The sequence below is a fragment of the Hyla sarda genome, chromosome 2 (genome assembly GCF_029499605.1).
Source record: "Hyla sarda isolate aHylSar1 chromosome 2, aHylSar1.hap1, whole genome shotgun sequence".
Lineage (NCBI taxonomy): Eukaryota > Metazoa > Chordata > Amphibia > Anura > Hylidae > Hyla > Hyla sarda.
The window spans coordinates 331,433,382-331,454,894 of NC_079190.1; the positions used below are offsets into that span (position 1 = coordinate 331,433,382).

The 21,513-nt window shown below is 42.6% G+C and overlaps 1 protein-coding gene across 1 annotated transcript in view; it reads right to left on the reverse strand.

Moving 5' to 3' along the window:
• Window positions 1-21,513, reverse strand: part of LOC130356424 (CUB and sushi domain-containing protein 3-like) — a 136,182-nt gene that overhangs the window by 22,198 nt on the left and 92,471 nt on the right. Inside the window, exon 12 of the mRNA XM_056557955.1 lies at window positions 15,245-15,421. Coding sequence (XP_056413930.1) covers window positions 15,245-15,421 — 177 coding nt within the window. The remainder of the gene's footprint in view (window positions 1-15,244; window positions 15,422-21,513) is intronic.

A 21,513-nucleotide genomic window follows, 5' to 3' on the forward strand; every position in this document is an offset into this window, starting at 1 on the left:
TTGTCGGCCAAACAGTGTGGGTGAAGCAGAGGAGGTCTCAGGGAGCCAAAGAACGGTGGCAGCGCAGTGCTACATTACAGAAGTGCATATGAGCACAGACTCCCTCACAGCACCGCAGCTCACACAGAGAGAAGCGGAGCTTGCCGGCCCCATGGTGAGTGAAGAGGGAGAGGGATACAGGGAGGCAGAAGACAGACTCAGCGCTGTAATACACTACTAAAAGCCACAAGTGTACAGCGATTTCCCCGCCTCTCATTACCACATAGAAGAAAAAAACTGAGCTTACTAACTTTACTGGACAAATAAAGAGGTGATCTGCTACAGCCCAGCATACAAAACCTGCAGAGACCTGGAGTAGTGGATAGAGTCTGCAACAAACTACATATAACCAGCATCCTCATGCACACTTTCTGCAGCAGTAATCCTGTGAAATCAGATCTTCCTCTTCATAACCAGCTAAGTACAACCAAGTCTTTTTATATCTATATTACTATCAGTGGGACTGTATATAGGTTCCCTGGAACCCTCAGAGAGCTGCCATTTTCTTTACTGACAGCGGATGCCATCTTGTGGCCACACAGGGGATACAATACCTTGTCTCCACCCCACTTTTTACAACAAATAGAGAATTGTTAATGCTCTCTACCACCCCTGAATTAACAGAGATATTCTGTTCACTATCGCTTTGTAAGGGTGCGTTCACACGGAGTAAATGAAGAGTAATTCACACTGAAAAATTTACGGGTGGAAAAAAAGAATTTTTTTTTCGCGGGAAATTCGTGCGCAATTTGCGCGGAATTGCGCGCGGACATGGGGGAGAAAGACGTGAAGGGTTTTTCAACCATTTCCGTGCAAATTGCACGTGAATTCCGTGCAAAATGCACGTGAATTCCGTGCAAATTGCACGTGAATTCCGTGCAAATTCCACGCGAATTGCGCACGAAAAAGATGTCGGGCGGAATTTTTTTCTACCATTGACTTCAATTGATTTTTGCTCGCGGATTTCGCTTGAAGAATGAACATGTTCTTTCTTCAAGCGGAACTGAATTCAGTGTCGGAATTCTGCTAGCAGAATTTCGGCAGTGTGAACAGGCCAGCAGAAATAACATTAAAGTCAATGGGCAGAGGAGATGTGCATTAATTTGGAGCGGAGAATTCAAGAGGAATTACCGTATTTATCGGCGTATAACACGCACTTTTTAGGCTAAAATTTTTAGCCTAAAGTCTGTGTGCGTGTTATACGCCGATACACCCCCAGGAAAGGCAGGGGGAGAGAGGCTGTCGCTGCCCGCTTCTCTCCCCCTGCCTTTCCTGGGGTCTAGAGCGCTGCTGTCTGCCCTTCTCACCCCCTGGCTAGCGGCGCCGCTGCCCGTTCTGTCCCCCTGACTATCGACAGCCAGGGGGAGAGAAGGGGCAGCGGCACCCATTGCCGGCGCCGCTGCCCCGTTTCCTCCCCTCATCCCCGGTGGCATAATTACCTGAGACGGGTCCGCGCTGCTGCAGGCCTCCGGCGTGCGTCCCCGGCATCGTTGCTATGCGCTGAACGGCGCGGCGCATGACGTCAGTGCGCCGCGCCGTGCATAGCAACGACGCAGGGGACGCACGCTGGAGGCCTGCAGCAGCGCGGACCCGACTCAGGCAATTATGCCACCGGGGATGGGGGGAGGCAACGGGGCAGCGGCGCCGGTAATGGGTGCCGCTGCCCCTTCTCTCCCCCTGGCTGTCGGCGCCGCTTCTCTCCCCCTGGCTATCGGCGCCGGCACCGATAGTCAGGGGGACAGAACGGGCAGCGGCGCCGATAGCCAGGGGGTGAGAAGGGCCGACAGCAGCGCTCTAGACCCCAGGAAAGGCAGGGGGAGAGAAACGGACAGCGACGGCCTCTCTCCCCCTGCCTTTCCTGGGGGTATATCGGGGTATACACGCGCACACACGCACCCTCATTTTACCATGGATAATTGGGTAAAAAACTTTTTTTACCCAAATATCCTTGGTATAATGAGGGTGCGTGTTATAGGCCGGTGCGTGGTATACCCCGATAAATACGGTACTCAAGTAAATTCCTTTTGAATTACTCCGTGTGAACGCACCCTAACTCAATTCCTCATTCCTGAGACAATTAGGAGAATTTCCACTGATATTTTGCCTTGACTACCGTGATTTAATTTCCTACACTAGTGCAGTGGAATAGATCCGTCAGATTATACTGCTAGAGAGGTATATCTTTAAAAGAGGAAACTTGTGTCCAAAAAGAGTCTCCACTTCTCTAATTCAGTTCTGCATTTACTTTCAGCAATAGAACTTTGCTGCCACCTTCAGGCGACTGACAACTGCACTTCTATATACAACACAGCTTTCCTCCATCTCTGGCGGATTTAATTTACTGCATACTGTCAAGAATATTACTGGACACTATTCAAGGAGATAATATCCTCTCCACAGCTCACTGTTGCCGCCTATATGCTCTCTACAGTCTCATTATGGGTGGTCGTAAAAAGCAAAAAGATCCGACTCATAACCAAGGTCTTTGAGATCAAGATCAATATCAACGCGTGCTGTGAGACAAAGCAGAGAAATCCGTATCTACCGATTGTATATCAGAAGTCTACAGTGCTCCATCATCACCCACCTCCATTTTACCCACAGCACTGTCCAACAGATTTCGTCCAATTCAAGATTTTACCGGCTCTTCTCAAGACATCAACATATTTCTCCTTTTTCAGAATCTCAGAGCATAATGGAAGACTCTGCCTCCAGAGACAGTGCAATGTCTGAAAATATTCTAGATATTTCTGACCACTTACGTCAGACCGCCTACTCTGACGACCCTGATATCCCAACATTTCCAAAGTGGGATACCATCTCAGCTCCATGCTCAGACCTTTAGCAATGATCCAAAGGAGCAGAGGAAACCCAAGCCTCCCCCATCTACAGCTAAGAGAACTCTCTCATCCACTGCGACCTGGAATCTTGATTCTACCGAACGCTCCTCTTCCCCACTACGCAAAAGACTAGATTAGACTCTGTGGTTTCCTCAACCTTCTGGCTCTCATATTGATAATCCTACATGTCAAGGAGAATCTGACTGGACAACTCCCAACAAAAGACGATTTCCGTAGCTTCCTATCGGAAATGAAAGCCACTCTGAAGTCAGAGATAGCAATTGTCAGACAAGACATCAGGTCAGTGACACGTAGAGTTGACAGTCTGGAAGGAGACCACGATGTCACCAGGAAATATATCACAATGCTGCAATCAACAGTGTCTGATTAACACTCCACCCTCTGCGAATACCCAAGACACCTTGAAGACCTAGATAACAGAGGGAGGAGACATAGCATACGTGTAAGAGGCTAACCAGAAGCCACACAAGAAGAGGCCTTGAAAGTTACCTTACAGGCAATTTTTTACTTGTCCTCAAAGCCCCGCCAAGCCACAAAATACAAATGGATAGAGCTCATAGGGCCCTGAAACCAAAAGGGTCTTCCCCTCTTCCTAGGGACGTGATTTGCTGCATCACCGATTACACACTGGGATTTCCATTCAGCTTATCGGCAAAAAGAAACGGAAAGTCGGCCTCACTCCGGTCATCTCAAGACCTATGTATCTTCTGTGAAACACTAGACACACCAATTCCACACCTTAACAATTGGAAACTACTTCCGCCTCCTCCTCCTCCACCACCAGTGTGGATGAAAATTGCGTCTCAGAAGACCACCAACCTTCAACCTCGTACCCCAAACAATCTTGGATCTTCAATGAGGGACTCATATGGTTAAATTGCATAGTCTTTAAACTTTCCAGGGTTCCTTAGCTTTACAACATTCTAGTTTTGATACCCATGGCAATGTTACTTTTAATATTAGGCATCTGACAGGGCCTACTCATCATAAAGATTATACCACATGGTTGTATTCACAGTTCAGACCGCTAGCTATATGTACAACTGTAGAGTTATAGATAGTAGAGTTATAGATGTTTACTTACCTTAGCCTATGTTATGCAGCTAGGAGTGGAGAAGGTTAGTGAAGTTTATTTTAGTACCTTCCCACTCAGATAGCGACTTATTAGCCTCCTCCCCCACGTACAGAGGAACTCCCCTCTTCCCTAAGCGTTAGGAGGCTTGGGAGTGAGTTTTGTATTCAGTTCCTCTATTGCTGATTCTTGGGATAGATATCTCGCATATTGTTAAGTTTGTTATTAACGATTCTTTCTTTTTCTTTTAGCTGTTCTTGCTTCTTCTTTCCTTACCCGCACGGTCATTTATCCATATCCTCTGCAATCCGAACAGTGGAGACCAAATGTCCTCATGCAGCAGAGTTATGGCACTCCTACCTACAAACCATGTACCTTCAGTCTGGTAACTACTACATTTCTCTTCTGGCCCCTTATACGCATGGCAGGGCATTACATTCAGGCACATAATTCTTCCCTAACCACTCAATATGGAAAGTCTAAGGTCTTATAATGTTAAAGGTCTAAACTCCATTGTCAAGAGGAGGCTCCTGTTAAGAGATCTGAAATCTCACAAAATTGATATAGTCTTCATTCAGGAGACCCGTCATGATTATGGCCAATCCTTCAATTTTGCTTTAACCCCTTAACGACGCAGGACGTATATTTACGTCCTGCGCTGGCTCCCGCGATATGAAGCGGGATCGCGCCGCGATCCTGCATCATATCGCGTCGGTCCCGTCGCTCATCAACGGCCGGGACCCGCGGCTAATACCACACATCGCCGATCGCGGCGATGTGCGGTATTAACCCTTTAGAAGCGGCGGTCAAAGCTGACCGCCGCTTCTAAAGTGAAACTGAAAGTATCCCAGCTGCTCAGTAGGGCTGTTCGGGACCGCCGCGGTGAAATCGCGGCGTCCCGAACAGCTGACCGGACACCGGGAGGGCCCTTACCTGCCTTCTCGGTGTCCGATCGACGAATGACTGCTCCGTGCCTGAGATCCAGGCAGGAGCAGTCAAGCGCCGATAATGCTGATCACAGGCGTGTTAATACACGTCAGTGATCAGCATAGGAGATCAGTGTGTGCAGTGTTATAGGTCCCTATGGGACCTATAACACTGCAAAAAAAAAAAAAGTAAAAAAAAAAAGTGTTAATAAATGTCATTTAACCCCTTCCCTAATAAAAGTTTGAATCACCCCCCTTTTCCCATAAAAAAAATATAAACATATGTGGTATCGCCGCGTGCGTAAATGTCCGAACTATAAAAATCTATCATTAATTAAACCGCACGGTCAATGGCGTACGCGCAAAAAAATTCCAAAGTCCAAAAAAGCGTATTTTGGTCACTTTCTATACCATTAAAAAAATGAATAAAAAGTGATCAAAAAGTCCGATCAAAACAAAAATCATACGGATAAAAACTTCAGATCACGGTGCAAAAAATGAGTCCTCATACCGCCCTGTACGTGGAAAAATAAAAAAGTTATAGGGGTCAGAAGATGACATTTTTAAACGTATACATTTTCCTGCATGTAGTTATGATTTTTTCCAGAAGTGCGACAAAATCAAACCTATATAAGTAGGGTATCATTTTAACCGTATGGACCTACAGAATAATGATAAGGTGTAATTTTTACCGAAATATGCACTGCGTAGAAACGGAAGCCCCCAAAAGTTACAAAATGGCGTTTTTTTTTTCGATTTTGTCGCACAATGATTTTTTTTTCCGTTTCGCCGTGCATTTTTGGGTAAAATGACTAATGTCACTGCAAAGTAGAATTGGCGACGCAAAAAATAAGCCATAATATGGATTTTTAGGTGGAAAATTGAAAGGGTTATGATTTTTAAAAGGTAAGAAGGAAAAAACGAAAGTGCAAAAACGGAAAAACCCTGAGTCCTTAAGGGGTTAAAACCAATATACCAAAATATTTACAGCTAACCAAGATAGAAAAAAGGGGAGGAGTGGCCATTATGATTTCAAAGACCTGCCCTCTTCAGGTGAATTCTGAAATCCTGGAACCGAATGGCAGATACATAATTATTTCAGGATGATTATATAATATCCCCATTACTCTTTGTAATATATACTCCCCTAATTCCTCCCAAATCCCTTTTTTAAATCCTCAACAGATTATCTAAATTCCTGCCGACAACATTGATAATAGGCGGGGACTTTAATATTCCGTTTTCTACCACATCTGATAGACCACCCTTCCCCCTCATTGGCATCTATACGCCTCTCCACACTATTTAGACAACTGATTAGAAAATATTTGTTTGACTTGTGGCACATCCTCAACCCAAACAATAAGGAATTCACTTTTTATTCTCACCCCCCCCCCCACACTACACATACAAGGGTAGACTCCTTTTTTCGGAAATGTATTGGCCCTACACCTCTCAGATAACTCAGTGATCCACCCCATCACCTGGTCCGACCATGCCCCAATCTCACTTGAGTTTAAGGACGGTACAGCTCCACGAAGGGTATGTCCTTGAGTTTCATTTTTAAGCAATGATTTAATCTCCAAACAATCCCTGGAAGGATGTTTAAGAGAATATTTTCTACATAACTTAGGGTCGGTCTCCTCCTACTCCTCTTTATGGGAAGCACATAAGACTGTTATAAGATTCCTGTTGAAAGATTCCTCTGAACTGGAAAAATTACTAACATCCCAGGAACAGAAGATGCAGACCCACCCATCTATAAGTGAAAAAAATTACATACACTAGAAACAAACTGAGGGACATAGCGGTTAATCATGCTGAAAAATTGGTAACATATACTAAGCATAAATACTATGCTAGAGCTAATATGACCCATTCCCTCCTTGCTTCCCAGCTTAATTGCCAGTCCCTTCAATCAAATCCGTTTGGAATCAAGGATACATCAGGTCACCTCATATATGACTCAGACTACATAGCTAAGCTATTCAGAGATTACTACTCCAATCTACACAATCTGGAATTTGTTCATCCTTCTGACCTAAACAAGAGAGATTTGTCGATCCAAACATACCTAAATAATTGTAAGTTACCAAAAATCTCACTGGATGACCTACAATCACTTAACTCCCTCATCACATCGGAAGAATTATAGGCACTATAAAAAATTTACCAAATGGTAAATCTACGGGACCTGATGGTCTTACTTTCCCCTCACATGTTAAATTTATTCAACTCCTTTATATCAGGTGAACCCATACCCTCTTCTATGCTTAGCTCATATATAATTGTCCTCCCCAAACCAGAAAACGATCCTTCTGAATGTGCCAGTTACTGCCTAATCTCGATACTGAATTCAGATTTAAAAATCTTCTCTAAATTGTCAGCCAACAGGTCGGTGGAAGTTCTCCATAAAACTGGTTCATAAAGATCAGATGGGGTTTTGTACAACGGAGACAGCACAAGGTGAAACAATATTATTGATATTTTCTCTAAAACAAAAAAGCAAGGTCTACTTCTCAGCTTAGACGCTAAGAAAGCATTCGACCGATTTAATTTGGTAATTTCTCATGCAAGCCCTTAAATCCTATGGTATAACGGGTATGTTCTTCTCGGCCGTCTCCAGCCTTTATACTACCCCTTCGGCTCAGGTTCTCCTTACTCACGCAATATCTCCTCTTTCTTTTAATTTCCAATGGGACGAGACAGGGATGTCCCCTGTCTCCTTTTTTATTTGTATTAAGTATTGAACCCCTAGCAACAAGTATAAGAATCAATTCCGATATATCTGGAGTTAGAATAGACTCTTCTGTGTTTAAAATTTCTCTGTTCGCAGACGACGTCCTTCTCACACTAACTAACCCCCATATTTACTTACCAAACCTCATGTCATCCATCTACACATATTCTAAAGTTTCGGGTAATAAAATTAATTCTTCAAAAACTGAAGCACAGCCCATAAATATTTTGAGATCTAACCTTCAACAGCAGCAACTAAATGATAACGTTAAATGGCAGGAATCCTCTTTAAAATATCTGGGAATAAAACTCACCACAAACTTCACTTCCCTATTTAAATTTCCCTCCACTCATTCAAGAGGTCAACTCTTTGTTACTCAAATGGTCCCCTTTACCCCTGTCGCTCTTGGGCAGGATTGCAGCGATTAAAATGAATGTATTGTCTAAGATCCTCTACCTTTTCAAAACCCTACCTATTCCAGTCCCTAAAAAAAAAAACTTTCCGTAAACTCCAATCGTTATTACTAAAATTTGTGTGTGTGGGGGAAGGGGGGGGGGGGGGGTACGCCACAGAATCCCTTACTCGGTTTTCGGTTTTAACATCACCTAAAGACACTGGTGGCCTGGCATTCCCAGACTCTTAAAAATATTAAATGGCTACTCATCAGCACAGAATACTTGCCTGGTCATCTATTTCGATTTACCACAGGTGGTGTGAAATTGAGCAGAAAATGGCTCAAAACCCACTCGGCTCACATACAGTGGTCCCTCAAGTTACAATATTAATTGGTTCCAGGACGACCATTGTATGTTGAAACCATTGTATGTTGAGACCAGAACTCTATGGAAACCTGGTAATTGGTTCTAAAGGCACCAAAATGTCATCCAAAATAGGAAAAAGTGATTATTAAAGAAAAATAAGTAGATAACTAATAAAGATATAGCAAGAGCGTACATATAAATGTAAGAAAGATCTGCTGGGAGCTGTAAATCACTGTCTATGTCAGTGTTTCCCAAGCAAGGAGCCTCCGGCTGTTGCAAAACTACAAATCTCAGCATGCCCGGACAGCCAAAGGCTGTCCAGGCATGCTGGGAGTTGTAGTTTTGCAACAGCTGGGGGCACCCTGCTTGGGAAACACTGGTCTATGTAGAGGACAGGAGCTTCTTCGGGATCCTGTACAGTACATGCAATGTCCTAAAAAAGTAACATGGAGCCGCCCTCACCTGGTGTCCAAAGGAGCAGGTAATCCGGGTACAGGTAAAGAGTACAGAACATGTAACACCTCCCTGTACTGTAGGGGGCGCTACCAGACATCAATCAGTGCATACACTTCAGTAATACAGGGGTTTTACCAGTGAATGCCCATTCTGATTGGTCAGTTCTTCCAGCCATTGACACGTTTCACAGATCTGGACTGTCTATAGCATTGTATGTTGAGTCTGGTTTCAACTTACGATGGTCCAGAAAAGACCATTGTATGTTGAAACTATTGTATGTTGAGGCCATTGTAAGTTGAGGGATCACTGTATATGGACATGGAGCCCGGTGAAGCTCCCAAGAGATTTATTGGGATCCATGAGACTCACGTATTCATTATGGTAGAAATCCTCCTCTGATTTCCTGCTTAAATCTCCTAAATCCTTGTTGATCCCTTTATTTTTTAACCCTTATATTCCACTGACTACTGATAATGATGTGGTCTCTGCCTGGATGAGGGCCGGATTATTTCAATTGATAGACCTGATAGATCCTCAGACTTGCCATATTGCCATTTGAAGCCGTCCAGGATAAATGTGACCTACCTGACTCATCACTTACATTACACAGAGAAATTACCAGCGTATTTTCCCCCTCCTCATCGACTCTACAATTTCCCTTGTTAACTCCATTGGAAAAGATATTAAGAAAACCAGTGTCTTCCAAAGGCCTCATATGGGAAATCTACAATCTCCTCATAACTCCTACTGATTTAGAGTCGAATCAACACATATATGCCCAAATTGGAATCATACTTAGGTAAACCTATCCCACTTCAATGCAGGCACTCAATTTGGTCTAATGCTGCCAAGTCATCTGCCTGTATATCCCATAAAGAAAACCAATTTAAAATTATTATGTTTTGGTACCACACCCCTGATATACTACATAAATTCTTCCCCCAAGTTTCTGAACTGTGCTGGCGATGTGGTGCTCATATAGGGTCATTACCTCATAAATTCTGGGAGTGCCCATCCTTGAAACAATATTGGCTTAGAGTAAGTCATGTTATCCATGAGCTCATTGGATACAGGGCTCGGCCTGACCCTGCAATATTTCTCCTTAATCTACTCCCGAACTACCTTGATAAATTTCAGGTTAAGCTTTGTCTCCATATACTAACGGCTTCCAATTGTCTTTTAGCCCAATGGTGGCAACGTACGGAAACACCACCTCACTCGGTATTACTAAACAGGATTAGGAAAAAAAAATCAAGAACAACATATTTCATATGCAATATATTTATTGATTAAAGTACAACACTGTAATCGTGTTGCAACTGGTGTGGGCCAGTATTTTTTAACAAGCACAAAAATTAGATAGTATACTTAGGATCGAGCAAGAGTAAGGCGTGACTAGTATGTCCCTATCTATTAGCCCTGCCTGGCGATACTGTAAGTCCCCTGTCCTAGTGACCTGGGCCTACACTGGAACCTCCTATTGGCCCTGGGCTATAGAGGGGATGCTGAAACAATACTGTGGTGTCGCCAAGATACAGTAGACCGAGGCTAATAGCCCGACAGATCCAATATACAGTATTTGATCTTAGATATCACGCTTAGGTGTTTAGAGGTGTAACATACATGTGGTAAAAATAATAATACAGTATCAGAACCCGAGGGGGGTAGCCAGGGGTATGTAGTAGTATTCACGTTTACAACCCACAATTGTGTGTGTTGCATAGGTAGAGATATACCTATGCATTACATAGAGATTGCATTAATCCAACGCGTTTCGCTTATCCGTGTGAGTACAGATAGCTCCTCAGGGGTTCTCGTGGAGAATACTTGCAGAAATAAGGTCATGGGAGACCGTACATATAGTAGCAATGCATCATCACATGTAGATTGAAGAAGCGTACATTAGATATACTTGTATGGTGATATGATGAGAATGACACACTGATCTGGACAGCTGCGTATGAATATCAGTCTTGGGTCCGGGTGCTTGGTGACTCCTCCTATTAGGATGTTGAAAAAGAATCTCCACTCTGATATAGATGAAATCGAGTAGGTGTAGATACTAGAGATCCCTAGGGCACATGATAGACTGCGGTAGCGGGGTCCCAAGGGGAGAGGTAGGGAGAAGTCCAGAAGGTACGGTTCCGGGGCTGGCGGGGAGGCCCAGGAGAAGTAGGATGGTTCTGGTCCCTCAGCGTTCGGGTAGTGAGGCTGTCCGTGCGTCAGTGAGTCAGTAAACAGGATTAGGGAAATTAAACGAATGGAGCACCTCTCTGCCTTAACCCCTTCACGACGAAGGACGTATATTTACGTCCTCCGCCGGCTCCCGCGATATGCCACGGGTCCCGCAGTGACCACGCGTCATATCGCGTCGGTCCCGGTGGCCATCAACGGCCGGGACCCACGGCTAATGCAGGACATCACCGATCGCGGTGATGCCCTGCATTAACCCTTCAGACGCGGCGATCAAAGCTGACCACCGCGTCTGAAGTGAAAGTATCCCGGCTGCTCAGTCGGGCTGTACGGGACAGCCGCGGTGAAATCGCGGCTTCCCGAACAGCTTACAGGACACCGGGAGGGCCCTTACCTGCCTCCTCTGTGTCCGATCGGCGAATGACTGCTCCCTGCCCGAGATCCAGGCAGGAGTAGTCAAGCGCCGATAACACTGATCACAGGCATGTTAATACAGTGATCTGTGTAAAAGATCAGTGTGTGCAGTGTTATAGGTCCCTATGGGAGCTATAACACTGCAATAAAAAAAAAAAAAAAAGTGTTAATAAAGGTCATTTAACCCCTTCCCTAAAAAAAGTTTGAATCACCCCCCTTTTCCCATAAAAAAAGATAAAACAGTGTAAATAAAAATAAAACAGTGTAAATAAAAATAAACATATGTGGTATCGCCGCGTATGTAAATGTCCGAACTATAAAAATATATTGTTAATTAAACCGCACGGTCAATGGCATACACGTAAAAAAAATTCCAAAGTCGAAAAAAGCATATTTTTGGTCACTTTTTATACCATTAAAAAAATTAATAAAAAGTGATCAAAAAGTCCGATCAAAACAAAAATGGTACCAATAAAAACTTCAGATCACGGCGAAAAAAATGAGCCCTCATACTGCCCTGTATATGGAAAAATAAAAAAGTTATAGGGGTCAGAAGAGGATATTTTTAAACATACAACTTTTCCTGCATGTAGTTATGATTTTTTCCAGAAGTACGACAAAATGAAACCTATATAAGTAGGGTACGATTTTAACCGTATGGACCTACAGAATAATGATAAGGTGTCAATTTTACCGATATATGCACTGCATAGCAACGGAAGCCCCCAAAAGTTACAAAATGGCATTTTTTCTTCGATTTTGTCGCACAATGATTTTTTTTTTCATTTCGCCGTGGATTTTTGGGTAAAATGACTAATGTCACTGCAAAGTAGAATTGGTGATGCAAAAAAAATAAGCCATAATATGGATTTTTAGGTGAAAAATTGAAAGGGTTATGATTTTTAAAAGGTAAGGAGGAAAAAACGAAAATGCAAAAACTGAAAAATCCTGCGTCCTTAAGGGGTTAATAGACCATACTTTACCTCAATTCTATTCGACTTGGTACCCATGGGAATTATCGGAGGAGGAACTATACAGGACCCAATTTGTTCCTATGCCTTTCCCCAAAATAAGACCGTGCGGGTATAGTATATATTATATGACTAAGGCCCGGTAGGGCGGAAACGCGTCAGAGGGGGAGGTTTCGACCTCCAGCATGCTATGACTACACTTGGATTTTTTCTATAGTATATATTATGTTTTATTTTATTCTATTTCTTTACTTTTGTTCTTCTCCTCATATATATATCTCTAGACATGTTTTACTTCTCTATTGATACTCTTCCTCTCGTCTCTCTTTTCATCTAGCGCGCAAAAAATATGATCTCGTAACTCAAGTCATCCAGGATAATTTCCAGTTTCGCCAACAGTAAATTTTGACTGACTTGTGAAGTTCAACACTCATAGATCTACATGCTTAGAAATCCAAATAGATTGTGATGTGTTTACATATTATAAGATTTGTAAAATCCTTTGCCATTGCTTGAATATGCTTTACTTATACTTGAAGTAAATATGTGCTTCTACTACTAAAGCTCTATATATATATATCACTGTTTGATTTATATTTTCTTTTTCCTTTTCCTGTACTTTAAATGTTATAAAATGGAAAAACTTCTTTGAAATAAACAATTATACAAAAATAAAGAATAGTAAGATATTTATGCAGAATATTAGTCATAGCCGTAAATGTTGGCACCCCTGAAATTTTAAAGAAAATGAAGTATTTTTAACAGTAAAGGATTGCAGTAACACGTGTTTTGCTATACACATGTTTATTCCCTTTTTGTGTATTGGAACTAAACCAAAAAAAAGGAAGGGAAAAAAAGCTAATTGGACATAATGTCACATCAAACTCCAAAAATGGGCTGAACAAAATTATTGACACCCTTTCAAAATTGTGGATAAATAAGATTGCTTCAAGCATGTGATGCTCCGTTCTCTTAGTCTTTGCATTGTGTGTCTGTGTGCCACACTAAGAATAGACAACAGAAAGAGGAGAAGAGAACTGTGAGGACTTGAGAACCAAAATTGGGGACAAATATCAACAATCTTAAGGTAACAAGTCCATCTCCAGATATCTAGATTTGCCTTTGTCCACAGTGCGCAATGTTATCAAGAAGTTTGCAACCCATGGCACTGTAGCTAATCTCCCTGGGCGTGGACGGAAAATAAAAATTGATGAAAAGTGTCAAGGATAGTCCGGATGGTGGATAAGCAGCCCCAAACAAGTTCCACTGCTGACACAGAAATAAAAAAGCAAGACTACATTTTGCCAAAATGAACTTGAGTAAGCCAAAATCCTTCTGGGAAGCACATCATTCTACTGTTTACTGAAAACGGAATAAGGCCTACAAAGAAAAGAATAAAGTACCTACAGTGAAATATGGTGGAGGTTCAATGATGTTTTGGGGTTGTTTTGCTTCCTCTGGCACTGGGTGCCTTGAATGTGTGCAAGGCATCATGAATCTGGGGATTATGAACGGATTTTGGGTCGCACTGTGAAGCCCACCGTCAGAAAGCTGGGTTTGCGTCCAATATCTTGGGTCTTCCAGCAGGACAATGACCCCAAACAAAAAGCACCCAGAAATGAATGGCAAAAAAGCGCTGCCGATTTCTGAAGTGGCCTGCAATGAGTCCAGATCTAAATCCCATTGAACACCTGTGGAGAGATCTTAAAACTGCTGTTGGGAAAAGACGCCCTTCCAAAGAGAGAGGTCCTGGAGCAGTTTGCAAAGGAAAAGTGGTCCAACATTCCGGCTGAGAGGTGTAAGAAGCTTATTGATTGTTATAGGAAGCAACTGATTTCAGTTATTTTTTCCAAAGGGTGTGCAACCAAATATTAAGTTAAGGGTGCCAATAATTGTGTCCAGCCCACTTTTGGAGTTTGGTGTGACATTATGTCCAATTTTCTTTTTTTCCCACCTTTTTTGGTTTAGTTCCAACACACACAAAGGGAATAAACATGTATAGCAAAACATGTGTTACTACAATCCTTTTCTGTAAGAAATACTTGATTTTCTAGAAAAAATTCAGGGGTGCCAACATTTACAGCCATAATTGTACAGGATCTATGCAGAATACACCTGTGTTTCTTTGTCCGAGAAAGCAGTTCGTACATCGCGGCTGCTCTCGGCCTAGCTCAGGGAGCAGGGGGAGTGACCATGACATGTGCAAGTACACAGCGCATGCGCAGCGACTCGCACATTGCAGCGTGTCAGCTCGTTTGATACTCCCAGCAAGCACATCTAAAAGGCACCCGAGGGTAACTTCGGAGGATATAAACTTTTAACATTTCTAAAGTTTACTTCTCACATTTCTAAAGTGTGACATGTCAAAAGTTTATTTAAATGACAGTAACATAGTAAAATATTCTGAACATGATTTGTGACAGAACTGAAATGTAAATATTAAAATTGCCTCGATTTCCAGTTATACAGTACTCTTTATGTAATATATATATATATATATATATATATATGTATATATATATATATATATATATATATATATATATATATATATATATATATATATTTTTTTTTTTTTTTTTTTTAAAGTAGTACAATAATAGAAGAACTACATCAATTGGGTATTGTTTCAATCAGATTGTCCTACAGAATAAAGAGAACATTTTTATCATTAAATTAACTGCGTAAAAAACAGACCCTAAAGTTGCAATACGTTATGCCTCTTAAAAGCCGTGGAGGAAAAAAACACTCAATACCAAAATGGTCTGTGTCCTTAATGGGCTAAATGCTTCCAGCAAAAATGGAACTTACCTTTACATTTTGGTAAAGAAGGTTCCCACAGCCCTTCACTGTTGCATGCGACTGATCTTGATCCGTTCAAAACAAAGCCTTCAATGCATTCAAGTGTCACAACGTCATTGTGTACATACACACTTTTGCTGACTGGTTTCAGGTTTAAAGAAGCAACACTTGGAAATTTGCAGGTAACTATATAACAAAACAAAAAAAAAAAAATTTACATCCTCCTATAATTATTATGACCAATAACTCTAATAATTTTTTTTATAAATGGATGTTGTACACTATCATTTCACAACTGAACCAGATGAAGCATACACAGAAGGGAAGAAACTGTTTCCCAATATAGGGACAGGGAATCGGTCACTTGGTTATTGTGCACTGCCTGAGGAAAACAAACTAGTCCCAGACATTGTTCCTTACTTGGTTTAATGCAGCAGATCCTCTAAAATCCTTATTTCTTTGTCCTAGACCCTGAGGTGAGCGTACTCTTTCCCCACACTGACTGACTGCTTTTGGTCTATACAAGCTGACCACCATCAATAATTTGTTGGTGAAGGAAGATAGGCTGGCTGTGAAAATCCAGAACTACCAAGCACGAACACCGTAACAGGATTACTGTACTCTACGTCCTGGATAAAGACGTGGATCTTGTGCAGGAAACAGTGTAAGACCTCATTGTACTGCAGTATAAACTTGGTGACATACTCATTTAAAAGGAAATCTGACAGCAGCATCACCTACACTTATCTGAATATACAGAGTAATAATGCAGTTGTGATGCTGATCCAAACATAGTTTACCTTATTTGTGATCGGGGCTACACATTCGTACTCGTGATTACCATGGTATATACTTATTATATATAAATCAATTAACTTAACATATCGGTCAGAATTGTGCCCAATGACCGCGACGGAGGCCACGCCTTTAGTGGGCATGCCCTGTAATGGATGAAATGAAAAATGAAATGAAGAAAAAGAGGGAGGGTTGGGAGGGGTCCGCAAAACGTCACGAACGCCCCTCCGATAGGAGGCAGGGGCATTATATACCCCTGCCCTCACCCACAACCCCTTATGTCCTGCCTGGATGTGCAGGGGGTGGATACTTCCTCCTCTCTCACAAATGCAGCCTAATTAGGCTTTAAACTTGTGATCGGGGCTACACATTCATACTCGTGATTACCATGGTATATACTTATTATATATAAATCAATTATCTTAACATATCGGTCTGAATTGTGCCCAATGACCGCGACGGAGGCCTTGCTTTAGTGGGCAAAAAGACAATCTGGTAGGGAAATTAATGTTATAATCATTAAACCGATGCCCCTACCTTAGCACAAAATCCAAGATATAGCTCTGACATTAAGACAAAAGTTAAGTGAAGGCGGAACTGACTGGCCTAGGAATCGATGCCTTTGAAGCTGTAGAGCTGTGGTTGTCAAGCCTACTCTAACAGAAACCTGAGTGACCCTTGACCAGGTTCAGGCTAATATTCAAGCTGATATCTGCCATGTATAGCATGCTTGACTAATATCAGGGTGGGAGTGAAACACTATAGACCTATCAGGCCTGATGAAGCTTACCATGTTCCTGCTATTGAGTGGCAAAAATAGAAACAGTTAGCAAGATAAGGCACAACCACCACTACCGGACTGACCTTGGCAGTGACAGCCTTGTGGCTGCATATTGCCTGTAGATAAAAACGATATCCGAAACACCTTACCTGAAAACTAAGACTAACACAACTGTCCCATTTCTAACTCCACTAGCCTCAGGAGTGGTGTCCCACTGCCAGTGACCCACCCTTTGCCATCATGTCTGTAGTTTGCCCACCCAATGCACCTGCAGATACTACCGCTCCATGCACGAGCCATCGTGCTCTCAAGCTGGACCATTGTGCATGTGATAGTGCCAACGAGGCAGGCCCTAAGTGGACGTTGTCCGTGTGACGGATGCTAGCTGTGGAAACATGTCAGTAACAAACCTGTATCCCCGGCCGATGTGGCAGGCATGACTGGTAACCCCAAGTATGTGACATGTTGCTATTGCAGTGCAAAATGACAGTAACCAGAACCTGGGTGCTACCTTCCCTTGCCCGGAATAAACGACCGCCTGTGTGCAGTGGTCTATTGCTTTGAGACTGTGTCAGTGATGGAGACCTGCGTGAGCCTTACCCTGCAGGCGTGGCAGGCATGACGGGTAACAACCTCCTATGTGACGAAAAGTTATTGCTCTGAAGACGTGTCAGTAACAATAACCTATGTGATGTCCCCCCCCTGCAGATGTGGCAGGCATAATGGGTAAATCACTACCTATGTCGAAACGTTATTGCTCTGAAGATGTGTCACTAGCACTAACCTGTGTGGTGTCCCCCCTGCAGATGTGGCAGGCATAATGGGTAAACAACCACCTATGTCGAAATGTTATTGCTCTGAAGACGTGTCAGTAACAATAACCTGCGTGGTGCCTCCCCCTGCAGATGTGGCAGGCATAACAGGTAAACAACCACCTGTGTGTTGTGGTGTTATTGCTCTGAAGATGTGTCAGTAACAGTAATCTGCGTGGTGCCTCCCCCTGCAGACGTGGCAGGCATAATGGGTAAACAACCACCTATGTGTTGTGGACGGGTAACAACCTATGGGAGAAAATGTTGCTGCTTGGAAAATGTAACAACCACAATAACCTCTGTGGTACAACCCCCTGCGTGCGTGGTAGGCTTAATGTGTGAAAAATGACCACCTGTTTGTCAGTGTCATTGTTGCGCAATTTCCGTGACAATGACCTACATGGTGCCCTGTGTGCTGTTAATGCTATGTATACACAATATCCATGTTATGAGTACCTGTATGATGAACTATGTACAGTAAAAGGGCATTTACAGGAACACTATGTAATCAGCAAAATACTACAAGCATATGTATTGTAAAATTCTGAGAGTGTGAGCTCAGTGTACAAAGCGCAAACAAGTGTACTGTATGAATGAACGAACCTAAGTGCAGTATGATGGTCCCAGCTACTGTGTAATATAAGTATTTGTTTGCATGCCGTAGAAGGCTCTGCGCCTATTTACAGTACAAAAGCTACAAAACGTGTGTACGGTATAAACTACGAATGTAGGTAAATATGCCATGATACGAGCGTGAACAGTGTAAAGCTATGAGCATATGTACAGTAAAAGCTATGAGCATATGTACAGTAAAGCTACGAGTGTATAGTCTTGATGGTATGGGTGTAAGTATCATATGAAATGGTACAAACGTATGTGCAGTGCGGATGTACAGTAAGCAAACTGTTAACATATATATGGTACAAATCATGAATGGTACAATCGAATGTATAGTGTTACGCCTCTTACCATATGTACAGCATGATATCTACTACCATCTGTACTGTATACATAGTACCAACATATGCCTCGTATAAACCGTAACAGTGAATGTACCGTATGACAACTACCAATGACTGTACTGTATAAATGGTATCCATGTATCACTCATATAACCTTAAAGTGAATATACTAGCGTGTGTACAATATGACTACTAAAGTATGCACTGTAAAAGCTGTACAAGGTACAAAAGCTGTGAAAGCTACAGTAAAGAATAAGTGCTAGCTACTGTACGGTATGGCAACTACGTGTGTACTGTATGAATGTGCACGCTTATGAATCATAAAAATAGTACAAATTAATGTGGAGTATAGCAACTACCAACGTATGCACAGTATGAATGATAGAATCATGTGCCCAGAACTACAGGTGTAAATGCAGTAGGACCCCCACCAGGATATGTACCACTATTAGCAAATGTCCATTGTAGTTAACCGTGTATGTACACTACCAACAGGTACAACGTATGTATCGAACCAATGTTATAAGCCTATGTATCGTACAAATGATACTGACATATGTATCGTACCATTACAACCTAAACCAATGTGTGTACAGAACAACTACTAGCTTGTGTATCGTTTAACTACTAGCCTGTGTACCTTATAACAACTACTAACATATGCACATTTTAAGTGCTAGCATATGTGCATTTTAACCGTCTACTGGCGTACATACAGTAACCCAACTATCATCTTATGCACAGTGTAAATGGAACAAGCTTGTTTACCGTATAACTACTGACGTATGTACGGTATAACTACTGGCGTATGTACCGTATAACTACCGGCATATGTACCGTATAACTACCGGCATATGTACCGTATAACTACCGGCATATGTACCGTATAACTACCGGCATATGTACCGTATAACTACCGGCATATGTACCGTATAACTACTGGCATATGTACCGTATAACTACTGGCATATGTACCGTATAACAACTACTGGCGTATGTACCGTGTAACAACTACTGGCGTATGTACCGTGTAACAACTACTAACGTACGTCCAGAGTGGATGGAACAAGCTTCTGTATCGTATAACTACTACTAGTGTAAGTACAGTATGATGACTACTAGTGTGTACATACAGCATACTGTACGAACCGTACAACAACTACAAACGTATGTACAGTACCACAACTGCTAACATATGCCCATTGTAACTACAAGCGTGTGTGCAGTATAACAACCACTAGCATACGTACTGAAACACAATTATTAGCTTATTTAAAGTGTAAAGGAACAAGCTATTTACCGTATAACAACTACTAGCATATGTGCAGTATAAAGAAACTACTAGCATATGTACGGTAGGAAAACGACTAACATATGTACCGTATAACTACTAGCGTATGTACCCTATAAAAAACGACTAGCATATGTACAGTACACCGAACTACTAGCGTATGTACCATATAATAAACATCTAGCATATGTACAGTATAACTAGTAGCGTATGTACAGTATAAAAACGACTAGCATATGTACCGTATAACTACACTAGTGTATGTATAGTATAAAACGACTAGCATATGCACAGTATAATACCTACTAGCGTATGTACAGTGTGAAAACGACTAGCATATGTACAGTCTAACTGCTTAGCATATACACAGTAAGTGTAACATGCTTCCGTACCGAATAACCACTACTAGTGTATGTACGGTATCATAATTACTAGTGTATTTACTGTATAAATGATACAAGTGCATGTATCGTATGAATGGTACAAGTTGTGTATAGTATACCGCTACTAGATAATATACAGTGTAAATGGTATGGCGTATGTACTGTTAGCGAATGTAAAGCATAGCTATGAGTGAACAATGCTACCAGCGTACTGATCGTATGCTGCTGGAAGTAACCATGAATCCAAGTGCTGCTGAGCACCCGTCAGTACTGGTGTATGTAATAACATCGATGTATTGAAAGCCTGGCATTTGACATTAGTAAGAGATGAATACTGTACTGTAATAATTTAATGACATGTGAGAAAGTCTTTGACCATGCTTAATGAGGTACGGGTAAGGATCTCCCTCTCAGCGCTTGCACTTTTACCCGCTTACCGCGGGACCTGGAGCATAGCCCCGGCCGGATCACATGACACTGTGGCCGACACTGGACGCACCGACAGACCTCGCTGCAGTCTTGCCCAACACCCCCACCCTAGGTCCTCATCATACTTGCCATTACCCGTTGTCCGTGCCGGAAGAGAGACTAGCAGTCTCAGTGCTACGACCCCCAGCTTCTTCGCTCCCCCCTGGATACAGCAACTAGTCATTCACTTTGTGTCATCACGGGTAAAGCGCAGCCCAGCATCTGGCACTGAGGCAACTGTCGGGCTGCGCCAGAGGCCAGGACCGAGATACCCGGGGTAGGCACTGTAACCGCTGGGCGCCGGAGTGGACAGGCACCGCCGTAACTAATGGGAATGGCACCAGATGCGTCCCCGGCCCGTAACACTGCAGCCCCTGGCTGCATATCTGAATGCCGGAGACCAGCTCTTACCCCTTGAACGACCCCATTCCCACGTGGAGCAGCCCTACTTCCTGTTTCTCCAAACGCCCGCAACAGAACCACTTCCTGCCTCCGCAAAACGCCCCTCTGATAGGAGGCAGGGGCGTTATATACCCCTGCCCTCACCCACAACCCCTTATGTCCCGCCTGGATGTGCAGGGGGTGGATACTTCCGTCCCTCTCACAAATGCAGCCTAATTAGGCTTTAAACAAAAATCTGTGCAGCTATTCTGTTGTAAAATATGCAAATCAGCCTTTCTGAGCAATGGAAGCATTCTTTATGCTGTAGTAGCAATGCTTCACCCACCTGCTCTGGCTGATAATGCTGCCCCTTAGCTAATAACTTTGTCCCCTTCACAGACATTC